At 33.3% G+C, this 15666-nt stretch overlaps 1 protein-coding gene and 1 pseudogene across 1 annotated transcript; one reads left to right on the plus strand and one right to left on the minus strand.

Annotated features, from left to right (window-relative positions):
* Nucleotides 1-1363, plus strand: LOC108334793 (uncharacterized; annotated as a pseudogene).
* A 2287-nt stretch (nt 1364-3650) lies between these two features.
* Nucleotides 3651-10671, minus strand: LOC108336044 (aminopeptidase P1). Its single transcript, XM_017572342.2, has 16 exons — nt 10492-10671; nt 10296-10359; nt 9911-10050; nt 8700-8984; nt 8416-8538; nt 7757-8017; nt 7370-7456; nt 7143-7210; nt 6759-6825; nt 6208-6342; nt 6010-6090; nt 5278-5332; nt 5060-5164; nt 4868-4939; nt 4567-4691; nt 3651-4052 (listed from the first exon to the last, which is right to left on the minus strand). Exons 1-16 carry the CDS (start codon nt 10582-10584, stop codon nt 3891-3893), a joined length of 1923 nt encoding a protein of 640 aa, XP_017427831.1. The 5' UTR covers nt 10585-10671; the 3' UTR covers nt 3651-3890.
* Nucleotides 10672-15666: the final 4995 nt, after the last annotated feature.

Raw genomic sequence — 15666 nt, forward strand, 5'->3', positions numbered from 1 at the left:
TGAAGTACCTAACGGCTGTGTGTCAGGTCATTTTCTTTTTTTCTGAATTTTCCCAGCTTTTCTCCTTCCCTCACCAGCACTGTCTCCTTCCTTGCACTCCTTCCCCGTCCACCGCCGCAACCTCGTCGCCAATTTCCACATTATCTTCTCAAGCTCTTCCTTCCAATTCGATTCCCTCCGGCTACTCCCCCCTCAAACGCCCCCTCCTTGAATACCTCAAATACAGCGAGAGATCATAAAACTTGCAGGTTTCTCTGTTTTTCTTTTTTTCATAAAACAGGAAGAGAAAGTACCCTCTCCGCGAGGAAAGCACCCACTCTGCGTCTGCAGTGAAGACAATATTTACCCGGTGAATGGAGTGTTGGAAACAGTAGTAGCGGAGAATCCAACAATGGGTACCGACAAGCCAAACCGGGTCGATTTGGTTATATCCACCACATCCTTGATTCGAGTTCTCCTCTTCGCTGCGTCAAAAGACGGGAGTCTTTCCGATGAACTTCGACAAGCATCCTCCGACCTGCTCCTCCAATCGGAGGTCCCCTATGCCCCACTTCGTGCTGCGTGGATGGCCTCTGATCCATCTACCAGACCTGAGTTTTTTTGGGCACCCGTTTCATCTTCTCCAGCCCTAATCCCAGAGAGAAGGTTAGCTTTCTATTCCTACTCTCTGTTTCAATTTCCCAATTTCTAATTCCCTTCAATTATGATTACCTCTTGTTTTGGTGGCTCCAAAATTTGTTGGTCGATTCAATTTTATGTTTAACATTGTTATTGGTGTGAAGAGTGAAGAATTGAAAGCGAGGCTGAGAAAGCTGGAAGATTTAGCGGAGTGGAAAGAGTATCAAGAACTTGTGAAGGATATTGCACCGCCTCAGGATGTTCTGGAACCATTTTCTTCTTACAAGGATCAATTAGGGTTTGGTAAATTCTTCTTCACTTTAGTTTACCATGTCGATACATGTATGAAATAAATTTTAATTACAATGCACTAATCAGTGTGGATTTTAAGAGGTTGATGACACCGTATTTGAGGTATTCGTGGAGGGGGCGTTTGAGGGGGGAGTAGCCAGAGGGAATCGATGTGGAAGACGACAGCCGGGGATGGGGACAGAGGTTTCCGGTGGTTCTGGTCGACGAGGTTGCGACGGTGGTGGATGGGGACGAAGATGAAAGGAAGGAGACGAAACCAACGAGGGACGGAGAAAAGCTGAGAAAAGTTAGAAAAAAAATATAACATGGCACGTTACCGTTAGCCAACTCAGTTGATTTATAACGTCTCGAAGAAAAAAGATTAAAGTGTATCAAAGTTTTTAAAAACAAAATCGTTTGATAGTTGAGTGACTGAAAACATATTTAACCCTAATTTTTTTTATAAATTTATATATAATTATTTTAAATATAAATTCAAATAAAAAAACAATAGTCTCTAATGAAATATCAATACAAATAAATTTAAAATTTTAAAACTAAATTTAAGTAAACTTGTTAAAAATAATTTTAACTTCATAAGTTTAAATAAAAATAAAAATTTACAAAAATTGAATTGTAAGTAATTTAATAGATAGCGATTTTGTCTAAATTCATAATTCAATGTTAAATAGTATTATTTTTTATTACTCTGTCTGTAACTCAATACTTTTATTAAAATTTTCTTTATGACTATATACGTTCATTAATATTAAGTAGGTAACAAAAACCTTGAGGAGATATTACAAGTAGAAAAAATAAAACGTAAATAAAATAATTATATTCTAATAATGTAGTTAGAATTAATTTAAAAATATTTAATAAAAATATTAAAATTATATATATATATATATATATATATATAATTTTATTAAAAAAACTAAATTAATTTAAAAAAAAAATAAAACTAAGTCTAATCAAAATAATAAATACAAGAACTAAATTGTATATAAGACATTTAGCACTGATAATGAGATGTAACATTATCATAGTCACATCACAATGAAAGTGTTACATGATACAATACAAGCCTGACACAGACATTTAAAGAGAAAAAACACAAATTGACATGTTAACATATCTTTAAGATATCAAAATGACAAAATTACATTAAACTTTCAAAATTGAGACTTAGAGAAAAAAAAATTTAGGAGACCAATTTAAATTTTTTCTTACAAAAATTGAGACCAAATGAATATTTAAATCTTAAAATTAATTTTTTGTTTTAGTTTTACAAATTCGATAGATAAAATTTTTCTGGTGTATTACTAAGATGATCAGAAATAAGAGACTGAAGAATATTATTTTTGATGTGTTATTTTTTAGAGTATAGGACATTAAGTTTATGTTTAGATCAAAGGATCCATTGTAGACCAAGAGGGATGTGAAGTGATGGAGGTTGTTTGGATCAACGTATTTGCGAGAGATAACGCATATGAATGCCGAGGGATGTACTGTTTCAGCATCCTCACGAATTGAAGGGATTGGAAAGCAGATGTCCTATTGAACATCGTGCAAATTTCTATCCATTTTAACCAAAAGGGCAAAATAGTAATTTAAATATTTTATTTATTAAAACATTTTTTTAGTCATCACATCAATTAAATTATTCATAAACTTTTTCTTCAAATATCTTCCTTCATTTATTAAAATAAATAACTCCACCGTCGTCCCCTCTCTGTCCTCTCATCCACTCAGATCCTCTCATCTCATTCCAAACATATGGTCCATCCAGGAACTTATTATTGATGATTAATCAGGTTTTAATTGACTTTGTAATCTATTAATCTTATTTTTATTGATTAGGTGATAAATTAAATTAGATTTGTTGTTTAAATTGAGTGAATGGAATTTTTCGGAACCCACGAAAATCAATTTAAAAACTTAAATTTTATTTAACAGATTCAAATTGATTTAGCAATTTAACTTATAGTACATTTAAAAGTCTAAAATGTCCAAATAAAATCACTTCCCCAATGGATCAATGACATTTTTGACAGAAAAAGAGAAAATTTCTTTGTGGATGAAGATGAAAGTGTTGAACATCTGTTCTCTTCTACAAGAAGAACTATCATGTTCTCCGACAACAAATATCACATGATGTTGTAAAACTTTTCATTTGCATCAAGGGTTCTGGTTCTATATCTTATTTGAAAATGTTATTGGGATCAAGAAACCTTCTTCCTTAAATTTTCATAGTTTGAATAATTATGTAAGGAACACTATAGAAAGAATAAAAATAGAAAGAAAAGTGAGAAAATGGTATCAATCGATATTTCAATTCATAATTTAAAAACAAAAATATAAGCAGTGATGAGAAATCGATTCCCGCACCCAATTTCTCGTTAAGGAACACTAACTGGGAAATATAGTTAAATAATCTGGAGTGATTTATTTATATAATTAATTAAAATAATTTATTAAAAAGCCACCTTCAGTCCTTAACCATTTTTAAAATAACAGTTCAAAATCCATAAAATATTTTGCAGGAACGAAAAAAGAAACATTAATATATTGAAAACAAAATGCATTCTAGACGAGTTCAAAGTGTATTTTCCAATGCGAATTTATCTTCAGGGATTTTCCTGAACGATAGAGACTGTGCAAACGTTGTATGTGCCCAGAAAACCTATGATTGGTCATAAAAATGGTTAAATCCAATTACGAGCCCTGGAGCAAGAAGGTATCGAGGAATGAACTTTCGTACACTTTGATATGTACTAGTAGTTTATCATTTTTAGGTACATGATCCGACTTATTTACAATATAAGAGAAAAGGGCCGATTCAGGAATGCCGAGCGGATAAATATGCAGAATTGATATCTAAAATATAGATTACAGTATAATAGGGATATGGAAGACAATGCCCATGAAAATTACGCTGAAGCAACGTAAGTTATTAACTTTCCAACCCCAAACGCAGCTCATGCACCTATTGGTTCAGTAGCTTTCTTCAGCCAAGCATTTTCAACTTCATCCAAATGAGGCGCTAGAATATCTCTGCATGTAGAGTGATAGGAGTTCACCCAATTAATCTCGTCAGGACTTAAAAGTTTCAGGTCAATCAACTTCGTTTGATATGGTGCCTGGACAAGAAACATCAAACACTTATGAAATTCCATAACAAATATTATTATATTGTCAGTAATTGACGGTTGAATTACTTAAATAACACCAGTTTTGCAATCAAGGAAAATTCTCCAGTTTTAAATTAAATTATATAATACCGAAGGTCATAAAGTACTAGCCTAAGGTTCACAGATAGGTAAACATTGATGAAGTGCTGATTCATTAAGATAAAAAGTTGACTAGCAATATAATTTAAAAGGAAAATAAAATGTTGCAGAGTTTTTTAAACATCAAAAAAATATTTGATGCAATCAAGTGTAAAAAAGCTAACAATTATAACAAAGTTCTATTATAAGCATCATCCTAAAACAACAACAATCACAAAATTGCTTAAAGCACTAATTAGTTCAGTTGAATTAAAATCTGACGAATGGAATAATTGAGCAAAGTGCAAAGTCTTTTCTATATATTTCAAAATAAACATCCCACGGAAATAAATTAAAGAAAACAAGTACACATATTTGGACTTACCCAGGTAATGTGCTCAAAAGATAAGTAACCTTTATCGCCAAAATTGAATTTTGTATCAGCCTCTTTGACAATAAGCACATTCTCCAATCTTATTCCAAACTCTCCATCCTCGTAGTAACCAGGTTCTGGAAAAGCAAATTCGATGCGTCATTTATAACGCGCATTCAATTACAATCGAACAATTCTGGTCTTTGAAATGACCAGTAAATAAATTCAAAGTACTTCAGAACAATCAAATACAGTAATACTAATAATGTGGTAATCACAATTTCATGGTCTGCTATGATATAACGATACTAACCATCTGTAACAGTCATGGAAGATTGCAACGGTACATTTCGAGCCTGTGGTCTGAAACTGATCAGGTGAGGTCCTGCAGAATTTATATTACATTAATTTAATTCTCAGTTTGCACTGACTTGGAGTAAAGGAAAAAACTACAATATGGAATCAAAATAAGCAAAAGAAAGAAATACCGATAGTTCCTTAATACCTTCGTGAACGTTGAGATAGGACCCAATTCCATGACCAGTACCGTGTCGATAATCAAGACCATCTTTCCACAAAGGAATTCGGGCAAGAATGTCAAGAGCATGCCCTAAAAGTAATTGAAAGAAAGAAAAAAAATTGCTGAGTTATTGTATGTGAGATGAAAACTTGCTCAATTATAATCACAGAATTTGACATATAAATTGGTTTATTTGTTTATACCATTAGTCCCATTAGGAAATCTAGCATTTCCAAGAGCAATGTGACCCTTTAGGACCTGCAAAAAGTTTAGCAAATGAGGCAACTTAAAATAAAAGTGGATGACATCAGAAAATTGTATTATCTGATTGCTGACTAAGAGTAACTTCACAAAATACTAAACTTTAATAAAAAAAAACACTTCCTTGACCAGAAAAACGTTTAACAATGGAAAATGAATAATTTTGAAATTTGCTCCTAATGTCAAATCCACTTCTTCTATTAAGGGACAGAAACTTGATATTCAATGATGGTCAAAATAAAAAATGGGCCCTATGTTACTTCGGACCCTAAATTTGAACACATTATTATACTCCCTACACGAAAAAATAATGTCATGAGTTTCTAGTATGCCGGTATAACAGTGTTATACCCAACTCAGCAGATATCTATACCATTATCACTTGGAAAACAGTAGAAACTGATTTTTATTCAATTACTTTTACAATTTATAAATTATTTATATTTTAAGAAGCTAAAAAAAAATTGAACAAGTGAGATCTTCCCCCACTCCCCGATCATTTTGGGAGGGAAGTTTTTTTTCTTCGAGGTCCAACAAAACTTTGGAAATTTGGTACTTCAATCCTATTTTCTTCCTTTCTATTTCCAGAAATAAAACCATGCGTAAATAGTTTGTACTAATAATTTTGAAACTAAGTAACTTGCACAACAAGCAAAGAAAAAAAAGGCACATACTGCTGTATAACATGCTTTTTCATGAGTTGAAGGTTTCCCAAAATGAACTGTTCGTGTAATATCTGTTGTTCCATCTAGATACTTCAGAGAAACCACCAGTTATCAGTATAAAGAGGTAGAGATCAGGATTGCAAAATGTGAAAAGAACAAAATTCACAATAAATGACCATGCTGCAAGTTGTTCATTATAAGACAGACCTGAGCTCCAGAATCAAAGAGATAAATTTTGTCTGGATCTAGTTCAGCACATGCTTCAGCTTTTGGAGAATAATGAATGATAGCTGCATTTGAGCCAACAGACGAAATAGTGGGGAAACTCAATCCTTTGAAATACTGAAAATAGGGGTAAGAAAACTTAGGATTCATGTTACATTTAAGTGTTCAGGAAAGAAACAATTCCTGTTATTATTTTCACTCCCTTCAAATTCATGGCTTTATGTGCTCAAGAAAATGAAGCTGCGAAAAAAAAAATGTGATCCCAATTTCCTACATGTAACATACCAACCAGGTAAACATTTTAAGTCCAGCTTATAGGGACAAATACTTGAAAAGGTCAGTCAGTATCCAGCATACAGTGGGTTGATCAGATTATAGAGAGGAACATATAGTATAGTCCATATAACTAAGCCTTAGAAATGTACCGAGGGAAATGCACATTTTTAGGAACCATATGTATCCATTTTTTATAGTACAAAACTTTCTAAGAAAAGCTTATCCAAATAAATACTTAGTTGGTTAGTTAGCTCCACCTCTTTGGATGCTCGGAAACTTTCAAGCTGGTCACTTACAGTCACCTCAGTCAATTTCAAGGACTGCCTGCCAAAGTTAAAACAAAGATCTATAAGTCACCTTATGATTTAGCATTTTACTGATGCACATGAAGCTAATTACTATGAAAGATATGTCCAGACTCTAAACATTTTCAGTGATCTTTTGAAACCTACTTTAACAAAGGGTCAAAATAACTTATTTCACAATGTTAGTTTTCCAGAACCTTTATAGAGGAAATTTTCATCTGACATTATTTTCCCCGTTCAGAAATAAACCAACTTGTCAACCTTATCCCAGCTTCCACAAATGTAGATTATAATAAGCATGTTAGAGATAAGTACAGTTCTTGATAAGAAACTTACAGCTGTTTCTCCTTTTTGGCAGATTCCTTCTCCAAAAAGTATCCAGAAGCTCCATAAACATCCTGCATCTACACATTGAACCAAGCTTGTATATCATTATCCAATGCCTCTGAATAGATTGAAATGCGACATACAAAAATTCAAACTTAGAGAAGAGAATGAAAAAAGCATGGCTGTCCTCATCCAAAATATGAACATATTGAGGCATAGTATTCAAATATGCAAACCTTTTTATCCAGCCAGACAAGATATTGCACGACCGCTGCACCATCACGAATATGCGCCTTTTTTAACCCATCCAACTCCACTGAGTTCTAAAAGTATTGGTAATAAAAAAATAAGCTATGTTTCAAGTGCTGAAATGGGGGAAAATTCCACAATATAATTTTTTATCAAATCAACTGCTGGTGGTTATTTTTCTCAATTTCCTTCTAAAATAATAAACTTAAGTGACAAAATCTGTTCGCAATCCTGGATAGATTCATCCATACATATGAATCCAATTCACACTTCCTAAATTTTTTGTGTAAGGTTGGTTGGAAAAAGTTCCACACTAAACTTCTGAGCTGCACCAAAAGCCAAAGATCTTTGTTAAGATGATAAAAGCATACAACCTTTAAAGCTTTTGCAAGGGCCAAAGGTGATTGCTGCAACAGAACTGTATCAGGGTTCAACTTTGCATACAGTGCATAACAGCATGAACCTGGATCAGCCCATATCAGGTTGTTGCTGTTTTCTTCTGCTTGATGTCCACCATTTACTCTCTTGACAGTAGATATAGTATCAAGATCGTCAGTTGCAAGCAATGTCACGTCAGAGCTTACAGCTGTATAGTCTCGAATTTCAATTTCATTCTCCACTAAATGAGCTTGAACCTGGCACAAATCACAATTTTTGATTGAGTTTTCATTTCTCCACAAATCACAGAATCATGTGATGTAGTCTGTATGCTCTATTTGGCTATTTCTTTTGCTTTGTTTTCATTCTTCTGAAATTGAGGCTTCACATATGACTAATGATTTTTCGTTGAGACTTATGGTTGATCTATTTTGTCAATTTCAAATCTGAAACAGTTACATTAAACTCATCACTTTTATATGATATACAGTTCAAAATATTTTTTGTTGTGCCTCACAATCTTAAAATTCGATGTAAATAATGAATTACAATTCACAATTTAAAATTAGCTTCACATGACACAAATTAAATTGTGATTTGATAACAAGGCCTGGACTACATTCATATCTGCTGAGACAGAAATTACTCAACTGACCTCAACAGAAACCTTTTGCTTGTCCACATAAATGAAAGCAGAATTGGCTGTCATAATAGCAAATGCATGAACAACAGGACAGTAGGCCACATCACTTCCACGAATATTATACAACCACGCAACCTGTATATTAGCCACATTATTTAAAATTAAGTTACAAATTAAAGAAATACTCTTAAAAGGTATGAAAACTGAGTGTGCAATAAAGTATCCACAAACTCAGAAAACATTTGTGTCGAGGGAAAAGGTGATGATGTAAAAGTGTATCAAGAGGATGCACTTACCTCATCAAGTGCTGTGAAAATTATACCGCGGGCTTGCTCCTGCAGAAGCCTTTTTCTCAAATCTTTTAACTTATCTGCAACAGAGCGACCTGCGAATTTGAGTGGCTGTACAATAACAGCATTAATCTCTGCCTGCGGTCGATTTATCCAAACTTCATCGATCAAATTTTTTGTGGTTTGAACTAGCTTCTGCCTTTTTTCGAAAAAAGCTCGCTCCCATCTTTGAGCAGTATCAATTGAAATGCACCAAGGGTCAACCCCAATAAATGCCTCTTTTGGCAAGTTCTAGTGAAAGGAAAGACTCACATTATAAATATACCACAGTAAAATATAGATACATCCTTATTATGAAACATGAATAGAAAATGATTTGCTCAGAGGCAATTCATGGACATGGCAAACTGATCTGGTATATTATCCTCATTCACAATAACAATAGGTTTAGGTTTTGGCCTGATAAATACAATGTTGAAATTTTCAAACAGCATAATTTCTCTCTAATTTGCTTCCAACCTCTACTTTGAAGAGTGCTAATGCACGTGCAGGCTAAGTCAGCTCTTCCTAAACAATAGGTGATTACATGCTGTTAGGCGGTCTATATGTGTAAATTATGAACATCTGTTTCAGTAATGGTTAATGTGATGTCAACCAAATTATAGCTTCCTCCGGCCAGTTTTAGACATGATAATAAATCAATCCAATGTGAGTAAATATAGATTCTATGATGCGTAATGCAAACCAGACAGCGAGAACTATATAGAAATATCATTCATAATAAGAAAGGATTTTTAAGTACAAATGCTTCATATTTTTGAGCTTATTGCTAACAGCTACAACGTGATGAAAATATAAAGAATGTACTAGTGGTAAGTGCCAGGTTCTATATTTATTAAGACAATAATTTCAAATGCTATCACATCATGGGTAAATAATAATATGCCAAAGTTTTACTCTCATTATTTACTTCATCAACAATGGCGGAAAAGGATGAGTGTTTAGTGCGTAGGTGCATGATGCATGATCCACCTTCGATTTACGCATGTTGACGTCTGTTTGGAAACAAATATATATGTGTTTTGTATGTGTATTTATATAATGAAACTAAGGTTGCTATAGATATTGTACAAGCATCACCCACAATTCCATATACATATTGTACACCATAATGAATTCCCCCATATATATACTTTTATCTAATGCAAGTCACTCACATCAGCTATCCAGATATCTACAGCAGGATCTTCACCAATACGCATTAGCTTCCATTGAGCACTAAGCTCTTGGCTAGCCTGCAAAAAATATCTTCCATCCGTCCAAAGCAGCGCTTCATTCTTTGTTACGAGTGCTAAGCCTGAATGTCATTAAAAAAAATGAAACATAAAGACATCGCACAAGAAAAAACCGTAATTCTGCATAAAGGTTATAGAAACAATTCTCACGATTATGCGAAACATTGAAACAATGGCAGTGAAACGAAAATAGGCCGCAACCTAAACCCTAAACTATACCGAAGGAAGCTACTGCAATAAAGAAATAAAGGAGAACTGAAATGCATCTATTAGCTCTACAAAGCAGAACGGAAGGACAGAGACTAACCAGCGCTTCCAGTGAAGCCGGAAACGAATTCGCGGCGCTTGTCTCGTGCAGATACGTATTCGCTCTGCAAAGTCAAAACACCAAAGCAAAAAGAGATACAAGTTAAAAAGGAAAGATCGACAAGATTAGAGAAAATAATCGAAAAAAAAAGTGAACATTTTGGATCTAATAACATTACAGGGATAGAATTACGTACCTGGTGATAATCTTCCGAGGGTACAACTAAGGCATCGAGTGGAGGTGAGTGAGTAGCCATCAAAGACCTCAAACCTGAAAGTGTGTCTTCCATTTTCTTTCTATTGATTTTCCTTAATCTCTCTACTTAAAAGTTTTGATACCAATAACTCTGATACGTTGGGTTTATATAGAGAGCAATTGTGCCGTATACATCTCTCCAATCAGAGTATTTTGCACAGTTGTTAAGGTTGGTTATTGATTTTTATTTTAGGTAAGCTTGTTATCAATGGTAGATTTTTATAAAATTTAAAGATTAAAACTATGGGTTTCACATAATACAATAAACAAATAATGGTGGATATCACTCCAAAGTTTAATATCCCAACTGTTAATATAAGTTCTTTGCTATGCTCTATGAATTATTTTAGTTTGTTTTAAATTATAAAATTAGTATTTTAACTTATTAAGTTTTTTTATGAAAAGTATTTATCACATTTATGTGAATATTTGATAAATATATAAATTCAAATAATTTGTCATATTTGTAACAAGTAAATTAATATTAAAATAATACTTCATTTGATTTAAATTTGAGGATATTATAACAATGATATTGATTTGGTAAAACATAAAATAAAATAGAATTTACTTCAAATTTAAAAATAACGTAACAAACTCGTAACCATGATATTTCAACCATTTAAGTTGAAAGGTATTATAATTTAAAAATATAATTTAAAATTAAAAGTAACAAATGTTTAATGTATGTGAGAAATATTTGAAACAAAATCGATGAATTTTTGAAAGTTTATTGTCAAAGATTTAAATGTTTAAGACATCACTTCAAAATAAATTAAAAAATAGGTTATGGCTAACATGTTGATTTGTAAATGTTATAATTTTACCAAAATTATACTTTTATAATTTAGTCTTAGTTTATTCAAATAATTTTTATTTTATTTTTTTATAAAAATATTTGTAAAGAAGAGTATCCAAATACTTATAAATATCCTATGATATGATATTATTAATTGTTTACAGTTAGATGAACGAATCAGATTCGACATGGGTGATTTTGGGAGGACGAAATCTTATTTCTTAATAGGGTTGGTATTCAATTTACTGGAAAAAGTAGTAACAGAGTGATCCAAAATTTGTGGGTCCAGATTCATGTGTTTGTGGTTTCGTGCAACCATCTCTAACAAGGCCTTTGCTTCCATTTTCTGTCTACACCTATCATATTATTTAATTTCTGTCTTGTCCTTTAGTTTTGTTTGAGACTTGCGTTAGAAAAAGACGTCAAGTGTGTAGCTGGTTCGTTGTGGTGGAGGGCCTCCATTAATGGCCGCAAGACTGGTGTTGGTGATTTGAAGAGGATGAAAACATGTGGAAAGTAATATTGAGGTATGAGGTGTGTGTTAGCTGCTGTGTTGGTGTGGAATGGTAATTTTGCGGTTATCGGAAATAAGGGAGAGAATGCCAGAAAAAGTTATTTTTGGAATAAATGAGATGTGGGAAAGTTGCATTTGGAAATTATTTACAAAGGATTTCGAAAAACAAATTCCATGTAATTAGAATTGGAAAACTAATTCTAGAATATGAGTTTAGGTTTAATCATTTATATAGTTATTATTATTATTTTTTGTGAATTTTCTCATTTAAATCTTTATTTTTTTTTCCGTACTAATATAAATAGGGTGTCATGTTTCAACTCATACATTACCATTATTATGTTACTACTATTATTATCTTTGTTGTTACCTTATCATTATAATTACCATTACCTTTATCGTTTATCTTTGTCATTATCATTATTATTTGTAAAAGAAATATGCAGTAAAAGATGATATACAAAAGTATAGGATGAGTGTATGAATGATGTAGGAAAAGTTTTAGAATGATGTAGAAAGTTAGTGAAAAGGTGTAAAAAGATTATAAGAAAGATGTACGGTGTTTGAAGGGTGAATGAATGGTGTAGTAAAATTGTAAGAATGTAGAAATGATGTGAGAAATGTGTAGGAAGAATGTAAGTTATACGGTATAGAAAATCTATAAAAATGACGTAGGAAGAGAGTAACAATCGTGTAGAAAGATGTAAAAAAAGATGTAGTAAGTGGATTGGAAGGGTGTAGAAATTATGTAATAAAGTTTTATGAACTGTGTAAGAGGAGTATGTTGCTTATAAGAAAGGTGTGAAAATGGTATAGAGAACGTGTAAAAAGGACAAAAACACTTTTACAGTTTAAACCTTTCGTCATAATATATAATTAATTATTATTATTTACCTTTTTCTATTATAATAAATAAATAATTAAAATAAAAATTCAATAAATTAAATTATTTCGTATCTATTTTAATTTACAAAAGAAATCACTCATGTCAATTAAATCATTTAGAAACTTTGTATCTGTAACATCCCAAAAATACAGTCCAAAATTATATAATAGAATAATTACAATTAATAATAATTCAGATCAGTTTTATATTATATAAGAATGTACGGTCTCGGCCGAACGGCCTTACAAAGTAGTAAAAAGAAATTGCAAGATGTATAGAGGTACAATTTTGACCGAACGGGTTACAAAGAAAAATAGCGAACGATCAATCAAAATCAAAAGGGAAAGGTGATCGGACAACCACCTTACTATAAACTACTACTGACCGAACGTTCTACTGTTCAGCCTTAACTTCAACCTCGATAAGATTCTCTTCCTCCAGCGTCTCTTCCAACCGTACGTCTCCTTCTGCTCACATCTACACGGATGATCATTGCAATGACAAGACGAACGTACAAAACAAGACAAGACAGAAAACACAGGGTAAACTTATATAATTTAATTCATGCATAAACATACATTTCAAACAATCAAACACACAAGGTAAATTTAACATACGTATCATACAAAACCTATTACTAGACTGACTGTCCGGACTATATGAAATCTGTGTAGCTATAGGCGTTCGTGCACTCGAGTGATGTAGTAACTGGAATGTCCTCATCAGCTGCCACCCGAGGTTAGTCCTATCTGTCCAAAGTACCCCTAAGGACTAGGACCTCCTGCCGTTCCCACACATGACCTACCCTCCTCTACGTGAAGACGAGTACTCACGGAACATCAGGATGAACAGCCAGCTTAGCATACCCACAGTCATACTTTACCAATTCCAATATTCATACATGAGTCGTTCCTCCCCGGAACGCTCGTCCAAAATCAACATATTTCCATCCATATCATATTCTCTTTTATTTCATTAATAATCATCTCACTTAAATATTTCACCCAAAAATCTGTTCGGATACAATTTACCGAACGTTCAACCCTGACTCAGAACGAGACCGAACAATTGGAGCTAGACCGAGAGGTCTCCAGTTCCAAAATGGATTTAGACCAAGAGGTTTACTATCGGTTTGAGAAAGAAACCGAGTACAATCATACATCATGAGAAACGAATAGAATGAACGTAAATTACAAAATGAGCCAATTAGATGAACTGACTCTTAAGAGCTCCAACCGAACACCTAAATAACCTTGCTCAGTACTAAGGCTCTAGGCCAGAATCAATGGACACAGACACTTCAAGATATTCAAAGAATAGTACGTAGAGGAATTCTCATAAAGAAACCGAATGCTTATGAAAACTTAGATTATTCAGGTTTAGTATCAAGAAATACGAAAGCCAGTTAAAGACCGAACACTATAGGGAGCGAACCCTAGTGGGCTTGAACGAACGCTCTTATTATGAAGTTTAACTTAAGGAGCTAGAATGAGTACCTGGTGTAAGACCAAACACTTGCTTAGGACGAACACTTGGTATAATACCTAGTGCTACTAAACCTTAAAGAGAGGGTCTTGATAAATATACCAAAATACTATTGAAGTAGTGTTTAAGAATAACTAAAATATACAAATACATATATACATATATATACTTAAGCTTATCACGGAATATCAAGACACAACTATGCTTTGGCCGAACGCTCAAATATAGTATTACAACACGAAGACACTCGCCCTCAACTAGGATTCTTCCCAAATGAAAGAATCCAATTCTAACCACGTGCACTCAGAAAACCGACCGGTCAAAGACTGTTCAGTAACGAACATACTCTATCTTAGGAGAATTTCATATTCAAAATTCATATATATTCAAACTCATTTCTTAACATTTAACTTCATAACTTTACACATTCATATCATAATCACTTTCATATTCCATATCATCCAACATAGAGATTTCATATATTTAATGCATCATAACATAACTCAATCATTTTTCATATCAAATCATCTAGTCAACGAACATTCATACAGCACATAATCATGTAAATTAAATTAATAAGCTTCCCTTACCTCTAAGCGTGAACGAACGTCCTAGACGCAGAATTAAGGTTCGCCTAACTGAATTTCCTTCTACCCTTACGTTCAAAAATCCTTCAAACTAAATCAAACAACAGAAAACCCACAATGGCTCAAACAAGACGAACCATGCAACCAGAACTTGGTGTGCATGTACCAGATAACGAACGGTTAACGAGAAGAAGAACTTACCAGTTCAGAACCCGAAACCGTTCGGTTCAATCTGAAGCTCAGGACGCCGGTAGTGTTTCTACGGTGCCTGAACAGTGATCGGAGAAGAGAAAGAGTGAGTTTTGGTAGAGAGAAGGGAGAGCTTTTAGAGAGAAGGAGGAGAATTTGAGAAACTCAAAGTTTGGAGAAGAAGATGCATGCAGAGAGTGTGACGTGATTTTCCAAAAACTCAGTTTTGCTTAAAACGAACGTTCGCTCCTCTACTGACACCTGCATTCCACTATCTGATTTCTGACTCCTTTCAGCTTGACACCTGGCGTCCGTTCAGAAGGGTTTGGGTGCTTTTAATGGTTCTGACAGTATCAATTTATCTTTACTTTCAATCGATCCAAAGAACTCATTTTCTCTTATACTTTTCTTCTTCTTTCTCCTTTCCACTCTACCAAGTGCATATTTGATATATTTACTTGATCTGAAGTTTTTTCTTATAGTTTTTACAAGTGTTATGTCTATATCCCAATAGAAGATTATGGTTCACCGGATTCATGTAAGCCATATCAGTTAGGGGAGAAAAGGTCTGATAGCAATATGATGATGGTGAATTAGCAATATGTGAACAAATTCAAAGCAGATAAATTATTATCCAATCTAATAGACAATCGATG

This window comes from Vigna angularis, chromosome 10, assembly GCF_016808095.1.
Source record: "Vigna angularis cultivar LongXiaoDou No.4 chromosome 10, ASM1680809v1, whole genome shotgun sequence".
NCBI classification, from domain to species: domain Eukaryota; kingdom Viridiplantae; phylum Streptophyta; class Magnoliopsida; order Fabales; family Fabaceae; genus Vigna; species Vigna angularis.